The sequence below is a fragment of the Poromitra crassiceps genome (assembly GCF_964638095.1).
Source record: "Poromitra crassiceps genome assembly, chromosome: 9".
Classification (NCBI taxonomy): Eukaryota; Metazoa; Chordata; class Actinopteri; order Beryciformes; family Melamphaidae; genus Poromitra; species Poromitra crassiceps.
In genome coordinates, this window is record NC_139630.1 from 38,735,987 (window position 1) to 38,756,766 (window position 20,780).

Consider the following 20,780-nt stretch of genomic DNA (forward strand, 5'->3'; position numbering starts at 1 on the left):
ATCGATCGTTAATTTCTCAACACCAGAAAATCAATAAGGTCAGAGCTTATCGATACTGCTATCGTCAAAGACTAGCGGGTCCTATAACGTAACGTTATGTCTTGAGAGACGATACTCATCTCATTTGCCTCAAATCACTGGTGCACAAGCATACATCGATTACAGTTTTTAAATTCAATTTAATTGCCTGCCAACTGCCCTTAATTAAACAAAGAAGAATTGAGTTGCCTCACCAGGCAAATTTCATTCTGTTCAGAAATCAAACAGTCACAGACTCACAGTTGCCTGCGCTCAAATGACACCCCCCTAAGGTCAGTCTCCAAGGTTCGCACTGAACTTGGCAAGCAGGCCTTTATGTTCTCTGCCCCTGCAGCCTGGAACCAAGCAGGCCTTTATGTTCTCTGCCCCTGCAGCCTGGAACCAAGCAGGCCTTTATGTTCTCTGCCCCTGCAGCCTGGAACCAAGCAGGCCTTTATGTTCTCTGCCCCTGCAGCCTGGAACCAAGCAGGCCTTTATGTTCTCTGCCCCTGCAGCCTGGAACCAAGCAGGCCTTTATGTTCTCTGCCCCTGCAGCCTGGAACCAAGCAGGCCTTTATGTTCTCTGCCCCTGCAGCCTGGAACCAAGCAGGCCTTTATGTTCTCTGCCCCTGCAGCCTGGAACCAAGCAGGCCTTTATGTTCTCTGCCCCTGCAGCCTGGAACCAAGCAGGCCTTTATGTTCTCTGCCCCTGCAGCCTGGAACCAAGCAGGCCTTTATGTTCTCTGCCCCTGCAGCCTGGAACCACTTGCAGACAGACTTGCAGCGAGCTGAGCTCATCCCCATTAGCACATTTAAAAATATAGTGAAGGGCTTGGAGGCAGATTCAATTGGAGGTTGTGAGTGCTTCCGTAGCTAGGCCCGTTTCCTCCTGTCTCTCTTTTAGTCATAGTACATGTCTTTGTTTTATATGTGCTCTTAATGTTTGCTTTCATACATGTTGTTATACATGTTTTGCTTTTATGTTTTAATGTTTCCTTATGTGCTGCTTTGCGTTTCTGTCTGTCTTTTTGGCTTTTGATTCTGTGATCTGTTTGCAACTGTATGCTTTGACATAATGTGCTTTTTCACATCAGATTGTGTGTCTGGTTGAAACTGTATTGCTGCTATCTTGGCCAGGGCTCCCTCGAAAAAGAGATCTTGTCATCTCAATGGGACTCACCCGGTTAAATAAAGGTTTAATAATAAAAATAAAAAAAACGTTTAAGCAATAAAAGCAATACCAGTTTTGTTAAGAATTTATTGTCGTCTCATCTTGACTTTCCACCAAATAATAGAAAAGTATATCGATAGTGGTATCACTAAAGACTCTGATCGTTAAGCAGTCTCTAAGATGGTATCAATATCAATAAAAATTAACGATCCCCATCCCTACTCTTAATGACAGGTATGCAACGCAGGAAGGGACAGAGTGAGAATGAATAACGACCTTAGATGAGCTGAAGGTTTGGTCAGGTGTGAAGTACTACAGTATGTATGTGCTGCATCAGGTCTTAGGTCTTCAAGCAGGCTTTTCTGTCACCATGGAAACTGAATTCCTAATGGGGCACATGGCAGATGTTAGATGTTTATCTATCGTGTTCTTCTCAAGACGCTGCGATGGTTTGATTGTAACATGGGGGTCAGCCTGCTTGTCAATATTATCAAGTGATGGAAAAGGCATGTACTCATATCATATATCACCCAGATCTCATTTCCAAGGAAGGTAGGATAGTTCTTAGCCTCAATAGCCTGTTATGGTTTTGTTTGTCCATACTAGTCTTTCCCTCGTGGCCTTTGCATCCTTTAAAATGGTTTCCTCTATCTGTCCACGCTAGTTTCTGCCAGACGATTATTCATGATGCCAAGAGCGCCCACCCCTCCAGAGAAACCATTCTGGCGTGAACTGGATTGGCGTGGGTGTCCGTTGGCCATCTCCGATAGCTGCTTCTGCATTATGGCCAGATTCACCTGTAGGAGGGCAGAGAGAAAGAAATCAGTGGAAAACTTCATAATTTAAACTAGTCTGTTTTTAGTAGTGCTGCTAACTGATCCTGTGAATCCACCAGAGACGAGGATTTCTACAGTGCGTTGGCGGTAGGCACACCTGCCGTTACCAGATGAGATGCAAAAGTACCAGATGGCATTTTGGCTCTTTTCTTTGTCTGTTTTAAGTGAACAAACAAGACAAACATTGAACAATTGTTAACAACATGAACCAGCATGTACTCTCCCACACACAATCACCGGCTTTTCAAGAGTGAAAGAGATTCATATTTTAATGCTTTTGAATGAATCAATGCTACCCTGCCGTGCCGTGGCCCAAATAAGTCTGGTCTCTGGAGTGGTTGCTACAAACTTGTGGGATAAGCTTGTACAAGCTTCTTAATGTTTTTTTTTTTTTTTTTTTTTACCAGAGCCTTAACCCATGTGCCACGGCCCTTGGGCAAAAGGTTGCTTGCTGTGCCACATAGGCCGCAATGCATTTTAAAACAGTCATATAATTTTTTTAATAATTACTATGTAAACACTGAACACGCACAAATAACGATGAGACTCTCTTCTATCACCTGCAAAAAAAAGTTTATTGATCCCATTTTCCGTTCTTTAGTTATGAGCCGGAGAAGATAGCTTGATTGAACGAAAAACATACCTTTTTTTCTACGAGCTGAGATAATGAGCCTTTTGTGAAATTAAACATTTCAAGCACATCTCTGACTCTGAAGCTAATTTTCTGATGTCTGGGTCTGTCTGGGTGAAGTGTATGCTGCTCTGCTGCTCTCCGTGCTCCCCCCCCCCCCCCCCCCCCTCAACTGCACACGCCTCCTGGGTGTGTCTTATGTGTCTGGTGGCTCTCAGTCTCTGCTGAGTTTGCTGCGCACACACAGTGAATGGTGCGCGACATTCAGCTTTTTGGTTCCGCGTGTGTTTGTCACGGGCTGGCATGCTTCCAGTTCGGAATAATAATGCTGATTATGTGAATGTGCTGTTGCAGCGTACATGGAAGTGCTCAGTTGTGACAGCGGATGCTGCTGCTGGGGGCACAGCTGGCGTTGTGCTCGTTTATGGAGGCACGTCGATGCATACGGACGGATGCAATGCGATTTCCTCATTTTCACCAGTGACTATTTCTGTGTGTTTGGCTCCTTTTTCTCTGATCAGGAGAGTGCTGTCGCCACCTAATGGGTTTGTAAAATAGGTTATCGACCTCCAATAGCTACAATATTGTTAGAGGCGACGTAAGAAGCTTAGATCGACACCCCCCCCGTCAAAAAAACAATTTGGAGTTATGACGCCATTTGGCGTCGCTGGCACTGTACGGTAAATTTCTAATGACACCATATGGCGTCGCTGGCACTGAACGTGTTAATGACTAACAACTACAGGGTTTCTCCTGGCTTAAAATGAGGCGGAGGTGGTACTAGAACCCGAACAATATGGGATTTTTGAGACCCATACTGATTTTAGTGTGTGTGTGTGTTTTCTCTGTTGATTGTGCACCGATTTGACTATGCAAAGGTACTCAGAACTGGCTGCTTTTAAAAATAACAAAATAACTTTATTAAAGAATATTTAACATATTTAACATTAAATTGTCAACACATTGGTGTAATGCCGCAATTACAAATGACAGAAATCCACTGAGTGCAACGCTTGTTAGGAAATGGTGTTCTCAAAAGAAGACGCCTGTCAGAGTTTTGTCGAGAGCTGGAGGTGGCACGAAGTTTGACGGAGGAGGCGACCATCTCTTAATTCTCTGTGCAGGAAAAATGCTGAACTATATTTAGTATGTTAAGGGAAGAAAGGCCCCACAGAATTATTTTCTGTTACAGATGGAAACACAACATTTGCTGTGGAAACTGATATGGCCACACATGACAGAATCACATTTGTTTGATGTTACATAGGCTATTTATCATGCCTTAATAATTAATTGATAGATTTTCTTAAGACCGCACACAGACGCTTTAGGTACACTGGGTTAATTTCAAGTTCTCAGTGCGTGTCCTCCCGCCCCCGCCAGAGCAAGAAATGCCGCAAAATGTCACAGCAGAACCCAGAACACACCAGCTGACAGAGACAGACCCAAGCTTACTTACAGCCCTGGAAGTGACATTTTTTCTGTGTCCCACTCTCATGCTAAATATCAGATTTACACTGCACATATTGAAATTTAAGTTGTTTTGAATTCAATGGTACCCCGCATTTGCTATAACTCCTTGTAGTTTTTGAAATACAGCCATTTCTGTATCGTCCTATCATTATCATTATTCATTCAAGTGGTCTCTGATTTTAGCAGTTTTCACACACACACACACACACACACACACACACACACACACACGCACACATAGTGTGAACATACTGTAGGATCCCATAGTAACATGTTCAAAAATGATTTTTCACTTAGGGGCCAGATAGATCAATTCTAAATGATTCTCCAATGTCTTCATATTTTCTCCTACACACATGATATAATCTTGGCTCTGGCAATACGTTAGATTCACACACACAAAGTGGTAGAGATGTTGAGTTGGGGTCACAAATGGATATTTAAATTAAAAGGTGTGTAGAAATTATCACACCATTGTGTCACTCTGACACTGAGGAGTTTCAACATTGACAAACGTGCAGAATAGATGGAGAGTGGAGCAGTCAATATTCTGCATGAGAAATTTGACTGCAGCTTATATAGAGGGAGATGACTGACATGTAGCTTATATACAAGAGAGGGTGAATGACATGACTTCAATCAATGATTGCAATATGTGCTATTACATGAAAATAGAATTATTGACAGAACATTCTCTTTCCACTACTCATGAGAAATTTTTATCCAATTATTCTCAGCCAGGGAAATTAATGAATAATTAATTAGTCAATCACACTTCAGATGTTTCCTGCAAACACAACTAATTAATAAAAAGTAGAAAGGACTACAGAGAACGATAGCACAGAGACATGGAATGTCACACAAGCTGCAGATTACATTGTGCTCTCAGCCTGCAGCACTCAGGGCTGTCAGTTAGGACTGAAATTAGAATATTGATGGTAGAATTTACATAATGTTGATGAATGAACGCAGGATGCAATGAATGGACAATGCACACTTCTAAACCGATGGAGAGTCTACCGGGAGTTGAGTCACAGGATTGAGTCGGTGTTCTGCAGAATCTTGCTGAGGGGACTCCAAATATCTTAAGTGTCAACAAAAGAATCAAGAATCCTCACACTTGGTCCCAGTCAGTTTTATTTATTTATATTATTTATTCTAACGTTTCAGATGAAGATCCTTTGATCGAAACGTTAAAATACAATAAAACTGACTGGGACCAAGTCAACGCAGTGTGCGGATTCTGTTTGATTCTTTTCTTTATTGATTTTTTCCCTGCACCTGTTCAACGGAGTGGACGTGTCGTGCATGTTCTTTCTTCTTTTTCATTCATCTCTTTCAAGCATCGCTTGAAGAAGTAATCAGGAGTTTTCTGCCTTCATGCTGCTAGTAAGTAGGTGGGAATCACCAGATGCCCACGATACGATACTAAAACGATACTTGAGATACGATACGATAGTATTGCGATATTTCGATATTTCGATATATTGCGATTTCTTACTTTTTCAACTGCAAATGATGTCACCAAAGGAATACTTTGTCAACATCTGGTTTATATAAGAACAATTTTTCAGTCTGTACATCTGACTTCAACCATTTTATTGCAGCAACATTGTCAAGTAGACAGACCAACAACTTTCATAAAGTCATGTCATAGTTGCATGCACCTGACAAACTGAACTGTTTGTTACAGTCTACTTACAGTCCACCTTAACTGGATGTGTGTGTGGACTACTGTATTTAGGTAGTTTTTGAACAATGCAACTTCACTTACACAAAACATCTTGTGCAGCCCATTCAGTAACTGGGGAATTTGTAAATTACTGTTATGACAAAACTGTTACTGTTAAAACAAAATGAAAATATGCTACCGTTTGTTTACTGCTGGCCTTGGAACTAAAGTTTATAGTAGCCCGGTGGCCTTGCAATATCGATACAATATCGTCAGGCAAAATATCGCGATACTATGGTGTATCGATTTTTCCCCCCACCCCTAGTAAGCATGTCTGTGCTGAATACCAACTAACCGCCTACTAGATGAAATTGCTAGAGTGGCAGAGAATGAGTGTATGGAATGAAGTTATGAGGAGCAGTGATGCGTTCAGTTCAATCACTTACTAAATCAGTAACTAATTAGATGAAAATGTGATTTTTGATTTTCAATGGGCAGGTTGGGGTTCGAATTTATGATTTGACTGAAATTCAAACATTGAGATCCATGTTGACAGCCCATAGCATCACTCACCTTGTTGGCTGCCAAGAAGTCCCTCATGGAGATCATCTCCCCGGACATCCTGCGCCCGGTGTCAGTCTCGCTGTCGTTGATGGCGTCCGTCTCGATGGAAGGATCCCGGCGACCACGCAGGTGGCCTGGTGCTACTACATTCCGTCGGGGATGTCGGTGCTGATGGTGACAACAGCGGCAGTGGGTGTCCAGTCTCCTCAGCAGCCAGTTGAGGACCTGCTTGATGACGATGGAGATGACGTTGAAGAGGGAGTAGATGCAACAGACGCCGGTCAGGATGAAAAAGAAGTTGCCCAGCCGATAGGCGGCTGTGGCGTGGCCCTCATAGGCAGCCCGCTGGCTGCTCACCATATCTCCGAAGCCAATGGTGCTGAAGGCCACAAAGCAGAAGTAGAGCGAATCCAGGTAGCCCCAGCCCTCAGCTGCCGAGTACATGAGCGAGGCACAACAGGACACCAGGATGGCCGCCACACCGAGGATCAGCATGACGCAGTAGACGGAGGGTTTCCAGCCAGCCAGACCCTCGCCTCTGCCACCTGCACCTCCCCCGGGTCCACCTCCTCCGGAGATACGGCAGCCATTTTGTGGGAGTCCGGCCTTGTTTTGGCGACGCTCATGGCAGAACTTGAGCACGACGGCGATGATGGTGATGACTCGCTCCAGGAAGAGGTTGAAGAAGAGGATGGTGGCGGCACAGCCCAGGAGGCCGTAGAACATCAGGAAGACTTTCCCTCCGATGGTGGCAGGAGTGGTCATCCCAAACCCTGCAGGAGGAGACACACAGGAAGATCAAGCAAAGTGGGCAAATCTCCTGGATCTCTTGATGCATATGATTGACTATTACTTGAATGTATTCACTGGACAGCACGCTGGTACAAGTCGGCCGAGGCTCGGGGAGACAGCGAGGGTCCCCAGCTGTTTAGTCGGCCGAGTAGCTGCGAGTCTCCCCCCCGGTCTCCCCCAAGCTGCAGGTCGCTGCTTGGAGCTCGGAGGGGTCTCTTGGTGCACCACATTTTCTGGTTGTGCTTAGGCCATTTAATAAAAACAACTTGGTTGGCTTTAGCAAGTATTTTCTTTCTTTCTTTTTCTTTCTTTCATTCGTTCTTTCTTTCCTTCTTTCTTTCTTTGTCTCTCGCTCGCTCGCTCTCACACACACACACACACACACACACACACACACACACACACACACACACACACAGAGACCAACAAAACATCCCGTTAAAACAAGTGTGAATGAATGGATTGTTTGGAGAAGTGGGGGTTTGTATGTTGGAGGAGGGAGCACAGTCATCGGCTCCATCTGATTTGATCTACCCCTACAAGAACTGAGCTCACATGTCTGCCACACTCCACCAGCAAAAGGTTGCTATTGGTGACAAGCTTGATCTCTCTCTCTCTCTCTCTCTCTCTCTCTCTCTCTCTCTCTCTCCCCCTCCCCCCCCACACAATCACTCCAAAGAGATGTGTTTTCAGTCCAATCAAATCAGTATAATCAGTCCCAAAGTATTGATTTTTTTTGTTTTGTTTTGAATTGAATCCTCCCCAATTGTTTTGCAGGTCAATGGGTTTATACGACACATCTTAAAACAAGTGGAGAATGGTAGCTACCCATCTCATCAAGGAATGTACAACGTGGCATGGCCCACGTCCGACCCTGCAATGGCTGCTGGGTGATAGTTTGAATGTCAATTTGTGCAGCTGTGGAGTGACTCTCTTGATCCAAATAACAACAAATTGATATCCATTCTCCTAGCCGATGGTCTCATTTGCCCATGTAGGTCATATAGAGGCACCAGTATTTCATAAGCAGTTTAAAAGTTCCGTGTATGGATTTAATTTTAACGTTATTCGTTATAGCCTACTTCCTGGTGTGGTCGCAGTGACTACTGACTGAGCACCAAAGTCACACCGGCTAAAGTCACGTCCTCTCCTGCATTCAACATGATACAACCAAGGGATTTCATCCGCCATTCATTTTCCATCTACAGTTTGTTAACATTTCCATGTGTTCATTTAACCTTATACAAATGGAGGGCGGAGGGCAGATATGCGGTCGCTATGACGACCAGTTGTGGGCGGAGGCAAGTGAACTTGCGGTGGAAGCAGCCAGTCTATCAGGTCAAGATGACTCGAGTAAGGCCAAGTAAGAGTAGAGCCGTACTGTGCTGTTGCTGCTTATGGTGGAAATGAGCCATTTTGCCATCAACCGCACCAATCCATCCAAGCAATGTTTCCCTCTCACCCCTCATTTTACACTGATTGGTGAATCAATGTTCAATGTCTCTCTCTCCCTTTCTCTCTCTCTCTCTCTCTCTCTCTCTCTCTGTTTATCTCTTTCTTTTGCCCTCATGCTACATTCATTACGTTCTTGATACCTTCTAAAACCTGCAGTGATTTGTGTACATGTTTGCTGACATGGCATGTATATAGCTACCTTTTAGTTCCCATTTCAGAATCAGACTCATGAGATGGGTTTGGACAAAGAGCAGATAATGTTGCAGCTGTAAATTCTTGCAGCATTGTGTTGTGTGCTGCTGAGATACAGAACAGTCAAAATAAGAAGTGTTATTAAGTGTCATCAAAAAGATACTCTGCTATATGACTCATTGCCACTAAACAAAAAGCTGGCTTCTTGGTGGGGATAGATGCTGATTGCTTCTCAACTAATTTAGGCTAATTTAGGTGGATGTTTCTTCCAAAGAACCGTTTCCTCACATAAAGCCTAATGGACTAGATTTGACAGTTATTACTTTTATTCTTGTCATATACGCCTGGTTGTGAGATGCTGATATGTCATTTGGCCAATTGAAAAAAACAAAAACATGGCTATCATCAAGTTGGGAAAAGAAATTATACGGCTGTTTCATCATTTAGAATCAGAATCAGAATCACTTTTATTGCCACAGTATGCAAGTTACATACGAGGAATTTGTCTTAGTGTCTGTATGCAGCGTAGCGGTCACATCAATATACAGAGATAAGAAGTAGGAAGATAACTAAAACGACAATCACAAAGTTGCAAGTGCAATCAAATCGAGTAAATATATACAATATGTACATGAGTGGTGAAGTGTTCCTAGGATAATAAATATGAATTTACTTTGAATTTACATGAGATTTACAGACTTTTACAGAATTAAATAGACGTTAAATAGATAGATAGAATAAATGTTACTCTTGTTAGCCTACTCTTAATTTGCCTGGGTCCAGACCTTCGAATCCGCCCACTGAGTTGAGCTTTGGCTCTGGAAATGGAGTGTAACGAGTTGACAATTCAGTCTGTTCATCTGTAAAAACTGACTTTCACAACATGGAAGTTTGATTGGCACTCGTATTGTCCCAGTCTACAGTATAGGCTACACAGAATGAATGAACTGGAAAGGGAAAGGTAGCCATGTCAGTGGGACATCCATGTCAGGGTGATTTTCTGGGGCGAAAGATGCATTTTCTGACTCAGATCATCTATAACAGTGGTTCTCAAGGTGGGGTTCGGGGACCACCAGGGGTCCTTGAGTGGGTGCAGAAAATTGGTTAAGTGTTAAATGTCACCTTACTTCATTTACAAGAAGTTGGAGAATGTAGATTATAGAAAAGGGAAGAAGGTTAGGAGAATCACTAGGGATCCTTATAAAAAAGGTTAGAGGATGCAGTGATATATAGCTACTAGTTTGAATATAAATCGAAAATAATTTGAAGCATGTGGAAAATTCTATCAATCCCAAAATCAACAATTTAATTATTTTCTGCTTATTTTTGCTTTGGTGGTCCACAATGGATTGTGATTTGTGATTGATTGTAAACAACACGAAATTGCTATTGCACTCTGCGACTTGTTTTTATGCCTCTGTCTCACCAATGGTCGAAACCACAGTTCCCACGAAGTAGAAGGCGCCGGTGAAGTCCCATCTAGGTCTGATGGTGTCCACGCGGATCCCCGCCACGTTCGCCTCCTCGTAGCTCCTGAGGAAGTTGTTCAGGTCTTTCTTACTCAGGTTAAACTTTTGGCTGAAATGCTCAAAGCGCTGCGCCCAGCGCTCCTTCGCCTCCCGCTCCTTGGGCTGCTCCAGTGCTGAAAAGACAGCGGCTCCGCACAGCAGATACAGGACGATGAACAGAGCCAGCAGCAGGAACCGCGCATTATCCTCGTTTAGTGGACCCGAGCCGCAGCAGCAGCCCCTACATGCCATTATGTTGCCGTTGTCACCGTGGCGCAGCAGGTGCGGTGAAGGTCCTGTGGCATGGTGATCTCAAATCAAACAATAATAGCATAATAATCATAAAAAGATTGAATAAAAACAAGAAATGTTAACAAGCTCACGACCAAAACAGAAAACAACTTCTGCGCAAATAGCCTAGTTAAGTCGCTGGAGAGGCAGCCTGATTGAGTCGTACAACAATTGGAGCAAGTTGACCTGCGCTGGTCCAAGGCATGATTGTTCCCAAAATGAGAATCCAAATCCACACAATTCATCCAAACGCGCTTCTCCTCTAACAACGTCACCAACCTCTGCTGAACTTATTACCGGATAACCAGATCCATCACAAAATGCTTTGACAGAGAGCACTGCAGGTAGCCGCGCAACCTGTGGATGCAGAGTCGTACTGTGCTGTGATACTCCTCTTGCCTCTGAGCCCCCACCCCAGAGCCAGAGCGCACGTTTTACGCACCGCGAATGTACCACCGAGCCAGAGCTTAATTTGTGCGCGGTTTCGGACTACCTAGACCTGCATTCCGGTAGGACTTGTTTGCATTTGGTGGCATGAAACTTTTTTCCCTGCCGTTCACTCTTCTTTCCTTTCCCCTCCCTTCCAAAAACCTACATTGTCCATAGCCTATATGTAGACTGATTACCCAATTAAAGTATACAAGCGCATAATCAGTAATCACTTCATATGAGTGAGCTGGGGGATATTAAACCTCAGCCTTCATGGCTAAAAGTTGAATTTGCTGTCCATATGTCCGCTGACAGTGGACAATTAGACAAGATCTGATCGCGTTAGCATTCTATTATTATTAGGTATTTATAATTATAATATTTGTATCTATATGGCTGTGAACCAGAACTTTTTTCGAGTGCAACTCTCAAATAAATATGCGGGAAATTGCACACAATTACCAATTATTTCTGCACACTCAAATAACATGCAGACAGAACAGAATCTGACAAGACAAAACTCGCCCAAATATGCTCGACATGACTCCAACTTGGGAGATCTGACTTTGACAATATAGAACGCGTTTGCATAGTGTGATCAATATTACTTGACCTTTCAAAGCAGGGATGAGGGATTCATGCTTCTGCTCATGCTTACCCTGGGACGATTTCAGCAAATGTCACCATGGAACAAGGGTTCAAAATAAATTATTCAGAATCACACGGACAACAAAAGAGCTATTTTTGAAAATTTGGGAAGGAAACGAAGAATGACGTGTCCAAGGCCACTTCAGGACCATGGAGAGAAGCAGAGACTCTTTTCATATCGGTGAAATAGGGGATAGAATGTTTATAAGGCACTTTGCCGGAATGTCTTCTTTTAAGCTGCAACCAGCAGCTCCAAGTCACTCTGTCTGTCGGTTGGTCCACAAAAAGTTCACCCTTTAGTCAGTGGGCACTGGGCACAGTAGGAGGCTGAAATTTGGCCTGGAGGTCAAGCGTGTGTGTGTGTGTGTGTGTGTGTGTGTGTGTGTGTGTGTGTGTGTGTGTGTGTGTGTGTGTGTGTGTGTGTGTGTGTGTGTGTGTGTGTGTGTGTGTAACTAACTAACTTAACTTAAGTGTGTGAAGGTGTGTGTTGTGTTCATGTGTGTGAAGGTGTGTGTTGTTTTTCATGCCAAAAGGGGGTGATCGGAATGCAGGGGGGCAGAGTATAGTGGGCTGCCCCTGCCATCCTGCATTTAGGAAATTTGCATATGCGGTCGCAGTTATTGCAAATTCATGCTTGTTTTACTATAACCCATATTAGAAAAGCATGCCAAAAACTATGCTCATCATGTTACACTGTAAATATGTAAATTCATGAAATATCATACAATATCTTTGAGAAAAGCAAATTGATTCAACATTGCTATAGAACCCTGAAGGAGCTGAATGTTTAACATAATGGTAGGGCAGAACGAGCTGCCACTTTCAGGTAATATAGACTCACTAGATTTGTTTGAAGGTCAAATGAGTTCATGTCTCCTCTCCAAATATAATGACACCATTAGTGAAGCATGCATACATGTATCTATTAATGTGAGTTATAAAGAGGACTGGTGGGTGTGCATCAATGAAACCCTTTTTCACACTCTTTATATAACATGTGTGACGACCCTCCCACTCCCCTGCTGTCCTGGCTGGTGCTGTGCATGTTGGCCCTGTCTTGCAGCAGCCTGGTGGTTGGGGTCGTTCGTTACGGCGTAGACACACTGGAAACGGAAGCGACGCGAGGCGAACACCGGTCACACCAGCCTCTGCGCGAGCAGCCAGGCATGAAGTCAGTACAAGTTGTGAGCGGTGCTTCTGGTGTGAATGGCCAGGCTCCTGCTCGAGCCGACTTTACGCGCGGCACCGCTTCCGTTTCCAGTGTGTTTGCGCCGTTAGGCTGATTGGGTGCACCTGGGCCCGGTGTACTCCTTGGGATTTAAAAGCCTGCAGACCATTCAGTGTCTCTCTCCCTCCTCACCTGTCTGCACCTTTTTGTTCTGTTCTTTTTAGGTGTTTGTGCTGTTCAGTCCTGAGTATAATACATTATTGTTCTAAGTTTACTTTGTGACTCCCTACTTTTGTTAGGCTACTTCATTTAGCTGGGTTGTAAAACATGGACTAAGGAATGATTAGCATGTAGCAAAACAGTAACTAAAGTAAGGAAATGTGGTCATGCATTGGAAATGCATTACTTCTTGATTTCTACAGCATAACTTCAAAAAAAGTGAAACAGTTTCTGTTTGGACTAATATGAAGCATTGGTAAATAGTATGGAAAAATAAGTTGCAGCAAGGGGAGCACATTGTGGACAAGATGTTATTATAGCATCTACAACTATGTTAATAGCTCAGTAAACATTAATACAATTTTTCATGAATTAGTATTACTTAAATAGTTAGTTCATGCTTGAACAAACACCATCTAATTCAACCATTTTATAAATTGTTACCTTTTTGTATCCACAGGTCAGGATACTTTTCTGGCATATCTTGGTTTAATGCAATGGTTGCGCAACAAAATAGCCACTCTTTCATTTTAAATAGCACTTCAGGACCTTGGACAGCTACCAGTGATTGTTCTTGGCTCTCATAAATGTCATGATAAAATTATGTTTTTAAATTTAGCCTGTATTTAACCACGCAGGGCACTTACTGTTTTTCCATTCACATGTCGTGCTTACAGTATGCTGTTGAGCAGTCCAATCAGTGTCAGTCTATACAAAAAGGCATGTCATTTTTTTTAATCAATTACAATATTTTGTATACTAAGTATCTTATACATCACAGGGCAATTCAATTCCTGTTTAACATGAACAACTCTCTCCAAAGCCAAATACTTAAGACAAAATTGTGATTTCGTTGAGATGTGAAATCTGGAGCTGCTCTGTAGAGAAACTGGCAGAAACATTTTCAGAAACAGTTTCTCATTCATCATCTGAGGATTTGTTTCAGAGCCAGTGAATTCTTCCATCTAGTGTGGAGAGGTGCATAGGAAATACCATGATAGAATAATAATAATATAATGAAAGTAAATTCTAACTGTCCATCCCAACATCCCATATTGATGTTGTCCATGTTGATCTGCAGCTCAGGACTCAGGCTGAAGAAAAGCACGGACACGGAAAAGGACGTGACGTGCTCCACTGTTTACAGTCTGAATGGCAATTTGCCCCGCGACATTGGCGATACTACTACCGGTAGTTACAACAAACAACTACACCTCCAGTCATTTTCCACTGTTGTTGTGAGACGAGTTGACATCCTCTATGCAGAGTTTTTTTGCGTTAACGTTATTAGAAATGTTCTAATGACGCTCTTATGACATCACTGATGATGTCATCACTTCGCATCACTGATGACACCACAATTGCTCTTATGACATGACATCACTGATGATGTCACAATGCCACAGCCGAGCCCGCCCTGCAGCTTGACCGCTGTGCGGGCTCACCCGGTCTTATGACATCACTGATTAATGACATCACTGATGATGTCACAATGCCACGGCCGAGCCCGCCCTGCAGCTTGACCGCTGTGCGGGCTCACCCGGTCTTATGACATCACTGATTAATGACATCACTGATGATGTCACAATGCCACGGCCGAGCCCGTCCTGCAGCTTGACCGCTGTGCGGGCTCACCCGGTCTTATGACATCACTGATTAATGACATCACTGATGATGTCACAATTTCACATCTTATGACATCACTGATGACATCACCAGTGATCAATGCCTCATTGTGTGTGTGTGTGTGTGTCTGTCTGTCTGTCTGTCTGTCTGTCTGTGTGTGTGTGTGTGTGTGTGTGTGTGTGTGTGTGTGTGTGTGTGTGTGTGTGTGTGTGTGCGCGCGTGTGCGTGTGTAGTATGACTTCTTTCATTTGAACACACATTATGAATTGATTGAATGAAGAGAACTGAATGCTAGATTGTAAACTGGTTCAAGTGATTGTAAATTGAAGGAGAAAATACTAATTTATAAATACATGTGTGCATGGATTCAGATTTGTCCACGTCGTGTATACATTCTTATTTGCAGGAGATTAATTATGCAATGCTAGGGTTATGCATAAGCTTGTAAATGTACATACATGCATGTCATTTGCTTATTTATGCATGAACACACACCCACCCAACACACACACACACACACACACACACACACACACACACACACACACACACACACACACACACACACACACATATATCTGACTCATAGTGTATGTTGTTTGATGTGTTGTGTGTAAGTGTGTGTTGCCCCTTCCTGTCTCCGTTCTTTCCATCCAAGCTGCCATTGGAAATGAGAGTAGACATTGTGAAATGCATAATACAGTATTAATACAGTATACGTGTACCGGTACACATACTGTACTGCTGCATGACCCGTATCTCATTGGGATAAGCTGTTGAAATAAACACACAGCTCCATGTAACTGTCCTATCCATATACAAAATTAATATGAACATGGAATGCATTGAGTGATTTATATGATAAATCATAAGCCAAAAACTAACCCTGATAAGTTGTTATATTGATTATGAGTCACCTAAATAAGACGTGTGGGATATGTTTATGGGATGTTAATGCATTGAAAACACCTTATAGCATGAAAACACCTTATAGCATTTACTGTTGATTTCCCCCCTGCATAATATCTGTTTCCATGGAAACATTTAGAATATTCAGGTTATTTAAGTACCGGTAGTATAGATCTGTACAGGTAATAGATCTTGCTGTGCACTGCACGATGTGTCACAGCCTCACTTGTGGCTCTTTGCTTACAGGCTGCAGCTTGACTCCGATGGCTCCACCTTTATCACCCTGCAGTCTGCTGAGGGCACCGCCCTTTGTCAGCAGCCTGTATACATCTGTAAGTGGCCACTTCATCTCATTTTCCACTGCTTTATGAGCAGTGCCATTAGGCTCGAGGTCTAATGATTTATGCACGTACTGTGACGCACACAATACACAACACACACACACACGCCCGCGCGCGTACACGCACACGCACACACACACACACACACACACACACACACACACGCCCACGCACGTACACGCACACACACACACACACACACGCCCGCGCGCGCGCGTACACGCACACGCACACGCACACACACACGCACACGCACACGCACACACACACACACACACGCGCCCGCGCGCGCACACGCACACACACACACACACACACACACACACACACACACACACACACACACACGTACACACACACACACATAAGGTCTGTGCCTAGCTTGGGGACAGCACGGTGGAACAGTCTAGGCCGCACTTCAACCCTTCACCCTTCGTCAAAGCAAGGTTATTATAGTTTTTCATTTTGCATTCGTTTTTTTTTAAATAGTTTTGACTTTTTGTTTTCAGTTTCAGTTTAGATTTAATTGGTAGTTTTTAAACCAGGTTTGCTATTTTAGTTTTTTATTTTTTATTTTTTTTAACAGTTTTAGTTTTAGCCTAGTGTTAGTGTTCGTTGTAGTCTTTTTAGTTAGTATTTTCTTTTGTAATGTAGGGTATTTGTCAGGGGAGAGATCAGGCGAGATTAAAAAAGGTCGGAAAAGTTATTGGATAATAAAAACTCAACAAAACATCACACCATTTTAAAACATGTATTCACTTCCACACTTTCACAAGCATCCACAAAAGACAACTCTAATATGTGTGTCAGTCAGTGTCATTTTAAGCAGAATCCACTCAGAAAATAGGCTTATGGACAAATTGACCTCAGTGGGGGACAGGGGCACATGTGTTACATATTGCATATTACAGTATCTGTCCTCAGAGACATTGGATTCACTTTAGGATCCTTGAAAAAATGTCTCCGCTTTTTGTCAGAAAACGACCTACAAGTGTTGATCTATCTATCTATCTATCTATCTATCTATCTATCTATCTATCTATCTATCTATCTATCTATCTAGCAATCAAAAGAAAATACAGTAACGAAATGGAGCTTTTTTGTATGAAAACTGAGGCTCTGTTATTTCTTTTGATATATTCAGTGTTTATAGACAGTCTGTGGGTAATCTTGAAAGATCGGTGAAAATGATCCAAAACGTTGGTGGTGGTGGTGGCTGTCTACTCTTCTTTTTCCCCTGGTGGGGAAAGAGTTAAGCAAGTCACTGGCTCCCACCTGTTCTGTAGCTGAAACCTTCACCTCTCACCTGCTTGTGTTCTCCTCACAAAATGGACTGGTTGGAGAGATCTGCGTAGCTTTTCTAAGGTTGAGAGAATTAGATTAGAATAATCTCATCTAATAATCTATGTAATACCACTGTACCGTTTATCCTGGGTGTCAGCCCAGCTTCCAACACCAGCATCTATTGGTTTGTCCCAGTTTCTGACAAATGTATTGGCTTTGCTTTGTTCAGTGAGAGTGAGGTGCGAGTTCTTCTTCAAAGGCAAATGAAGATCAAATGATCTTTCAAGTAGCCCATGAGGTGATCTTCAGCTGCTCGGAGTCCTCTCTGAACTTCCCTACAGCTGTGCAACAATCTCTGACATCTCTTTCGAAGGAATGGAAGTCCTCCTCTTCACCTTCTTTTCAGATGTGGCTGATGGACATGATCTCTGTCATACAGATCAAAAAAAAAGGACGGCACGGTGGCTCAGTGGTTAACACTGTTGCCTCACAGCAAGAAGGTCCTGGGTTCGAACCCCGGTCCGTCCCAGGTCCTTTCTGTGTGGAGTTTGCATGTTCTCCCCGTGTCCGTGTGGGTTTTCTCCGGGTGCTCCGGTTTCCTCCAAGACATGTATGTTAGTTAGTTAGTTAGTTAGTTTATTTCGATCAGAAAGAAAAGAATATTCACAGAATAGAAAAAAAACAGAAAAACAAAACAAAAGATACATAAGGCTGACCGAAAGGGTTTTAGGGCTGAAGCTAGCTAGCTTATTAAATGCCCTTACCCTTATTCCTTTACGTTATATGTAAAGATATGCAGTACATATGCATACACATGGATACATACATGCATTGATTTACACACACAAATAGCACTAATTATTCATACATGCCTATACACACATAGGCTACCTACCAGATATACATATAATTACACATACATAGCTAATACCAAACATACTACAGGAAATACAAGTGACCCATAAGTCCTGATTATGTACCATCACGTCTATACTTCTCCAGAATAATGTTTCTATACTTTTTTTTGAATTGCACAAGATTTTTACTTTCTTTGATCTCGTCAGGTAATTTATTCCACAGTTTCACACCACAGACAGATACGCACATGCTCTTCAGAGTGCTATGAACAATTGGTTGTTTGAAATTCAATCTCCCTCTCAGCTCATAACCACCTTCTCTATCACTGAACTGTTTTTGTATATTACCAGGAAGTAAATTATGTCGCGCTTTATACAGAGTTTGGGCGGTTTTGAACTCCACCAGATCCCAAAACTTCAGCGTCTTTGATTTATGAAACAGTACATTTGTGTGCTCATGATAACCTACCTTATTCACTATCCTTATTGCTCTCTTTTGCATGTTGCATATTGTCTGTAAGTTGCTTCTATAGGTGTTTCCCCATACTTCAACACAATAATTCAAGTATGGTAAGAAGAGTGTACAGTACAGTGTTTGCAATGATTTGATGTTCAAAAAGTGCCTTGTTTTGCATAGAATCCCCACAGTGCTTGCTAACTTGGACCTGATATATCTGATATGTGGTTTCCAGCTAAAGTTGTGGTCGATTATTACTCCTAAAAATGTGTTCTCATGTACTCTTTCTAGTTTAACACTGTCAATCATTAATTCTACGGGAGTATTCAGATGTTTATTGGTTTTGCCAAAGATCATAAATTTAGTTTTTTTTGTGTTTAATGATAGTTTATTTGCATCGAACCACAACTTTAGCTTCCCCAATTCAACTGTGACAGCCTCTAACAGCTGCTGAAGATTTTCACCTACACAGAATATATTTGTGTCATCAGCAAAAATTACATATTTCAATATTTTTGAAACATTGCATATATCATTAATGTACAGTATAAACAGTTTTGGTCCTAAAATCGACCCTTGTGGTACACCGCAAGTAATTTCTAAGGGAGAAGATGTTGTAATACCCACCTGCACAAACTGTTTTCTGTTTTCAATGTAACTTTTTAGCCAATTTAGCCCCACCCCTCTGATCCCATACCTCTCTAGTTTTTGTATTAGAATATCATGATTTATTGTGTCAAACGCTTTCTTCAGATCAATGAAAACACCCACTGCATATTTCTTATTGTCAATTGTACTTGTTAACTCTTCCACTAAATCCGTTAGAGCCATGGCAGTTGACCTGTTTGTTCTAAAGCCATACTGACTGTCTGTAAGCAATTCATATTTTTCAATGTTAGGGTTAATACTCCTGTCAGTGCCCCTGACCAAGGTACTGGCAAAAATAACTGGAGTTGGTCCCCGGGCGCTGCACAGTGGCTGCCCACTGCTCCTAGTTCTAGGAAGGTTCCTAGTAGAGGATGGGTCAAATGCAGAGGATGAATTTCCCCAAGGGCATAAATAAAGGATAACTTAACTTAACTTAGATGTAGAGACTCAGGTTCCTGAGAACCAACTCGCTTAAAAGATTCTCAACAATCTGGGACCCGTTTTTGGCCTATACTTTGACGAGGGTAAGAATGACAAGTAAAGCCCAATTTATGCTTCGTCTGCCGACACTTTTGAAATGGTCGCCGACAGAAATGAGGACTTGAATCGACACTTTCAAGTGTCTGCGAGCAGTGTCTGCTACCTGGTGAAATGTCTAGTGTCGCTGACTACGTCACATAATGTCGCGCAAGTCTGATTGGCTATATAGACGGGCACGCGCGACTTCCTTGTTTTAGTTTTCGCTGAAATGAAATTAATGAGCGTGTCCCCGGTATTTTTATCAGCCTGTCCTTGATGTATGACTTCGTGAAAATCACAAAGAACACCGTGACCAACTTCCCAGAGAGAGAGGAAGTGATTGTGTGGTTGTGTGTCGTTATATGCGGCGACGTGGGTTCACTGACAGCATTCCCTCTCTTGCCTGTCTACACTGCACTAGTTCTCTGCCTCCCTCTGTCTCTAGCGTCACGTGACCGTTGCGCCGCGGAGAGAAGCATAAATGCAGCAACATGAGCGACACTTTATTTTTCGTCTGCGACCATGTGCTGAGCGACACTTTCTAATAAGTATAAATTAAGCTTAAGTGACTGATGTGGGGGGGTGGGGCGACGGACGAGTCGCTCGGCAGGTTTCTTGTGGACCCCTTGCGTGGGATCCCATCTCTTATAAGCACATAAGCACCTTAGGCGGCTGGTAGCACCACATTGCGATGATTGAATGCCGATAATGTATGTATGTTTTTCTTCTTTTTATTTTCTTGTCTTGTGTCTGAGCTTGTTCATTTGTCTTGTCCATATATATTGTTAAAGAAAAACTGAAAATAAAATATTGGAAAAAAAGTAGCCCATGAGGTGGACTTTTCTTGAATGCATCCTCATCCCATCAGTGAGCATGGGGTAACCATGGTAACTAGCAACTAGGTTATCAAGTATTTACATGCAGTAAAGTGCACGAGCTCACAGTACACCCGCAGAGAAAGTCAATATTCCATCAACAAGGTTGTTGATGTTTAAGAATCTCTGATGCTGTCGCTGTACCTCAATTTTTGTATGCCTCCGCCGGCGACAGACAGGCCGGAAGCATTATGGTT

At 42.7% G+C, this 20,780-nt stretch overlaps 1 protein-coding gene across 1 annotated transcript; it reads right to left on the bottom strand.

The window, feature by feature from the left end:
- Positions 1 to 1,836: 1,836 nt before the first annotated feature.
- kcnk13b (potassium channel, subfamily K, member 13b) lies at positions 1,837 to 10,564 on the bottom strand (the record flags this gene model as incomplete). The annotated part of the gene is made up of 3 exons (XM_083643554.1): positions 1,837 to 1,986; positions 6,375 to 7,138; positions 10,231 to 10,564. 3 exons carry the CDS (start codon positions 10,562 to 10,564, stop codon positions 1,837 to 1,839), a joined length of 1,248 nt encoding a protein of 415 aa, XP_083499680.1.
- Between the last annotated feature and the right edge of the window lie 10,216 nt (positions 10,565 to 20,780).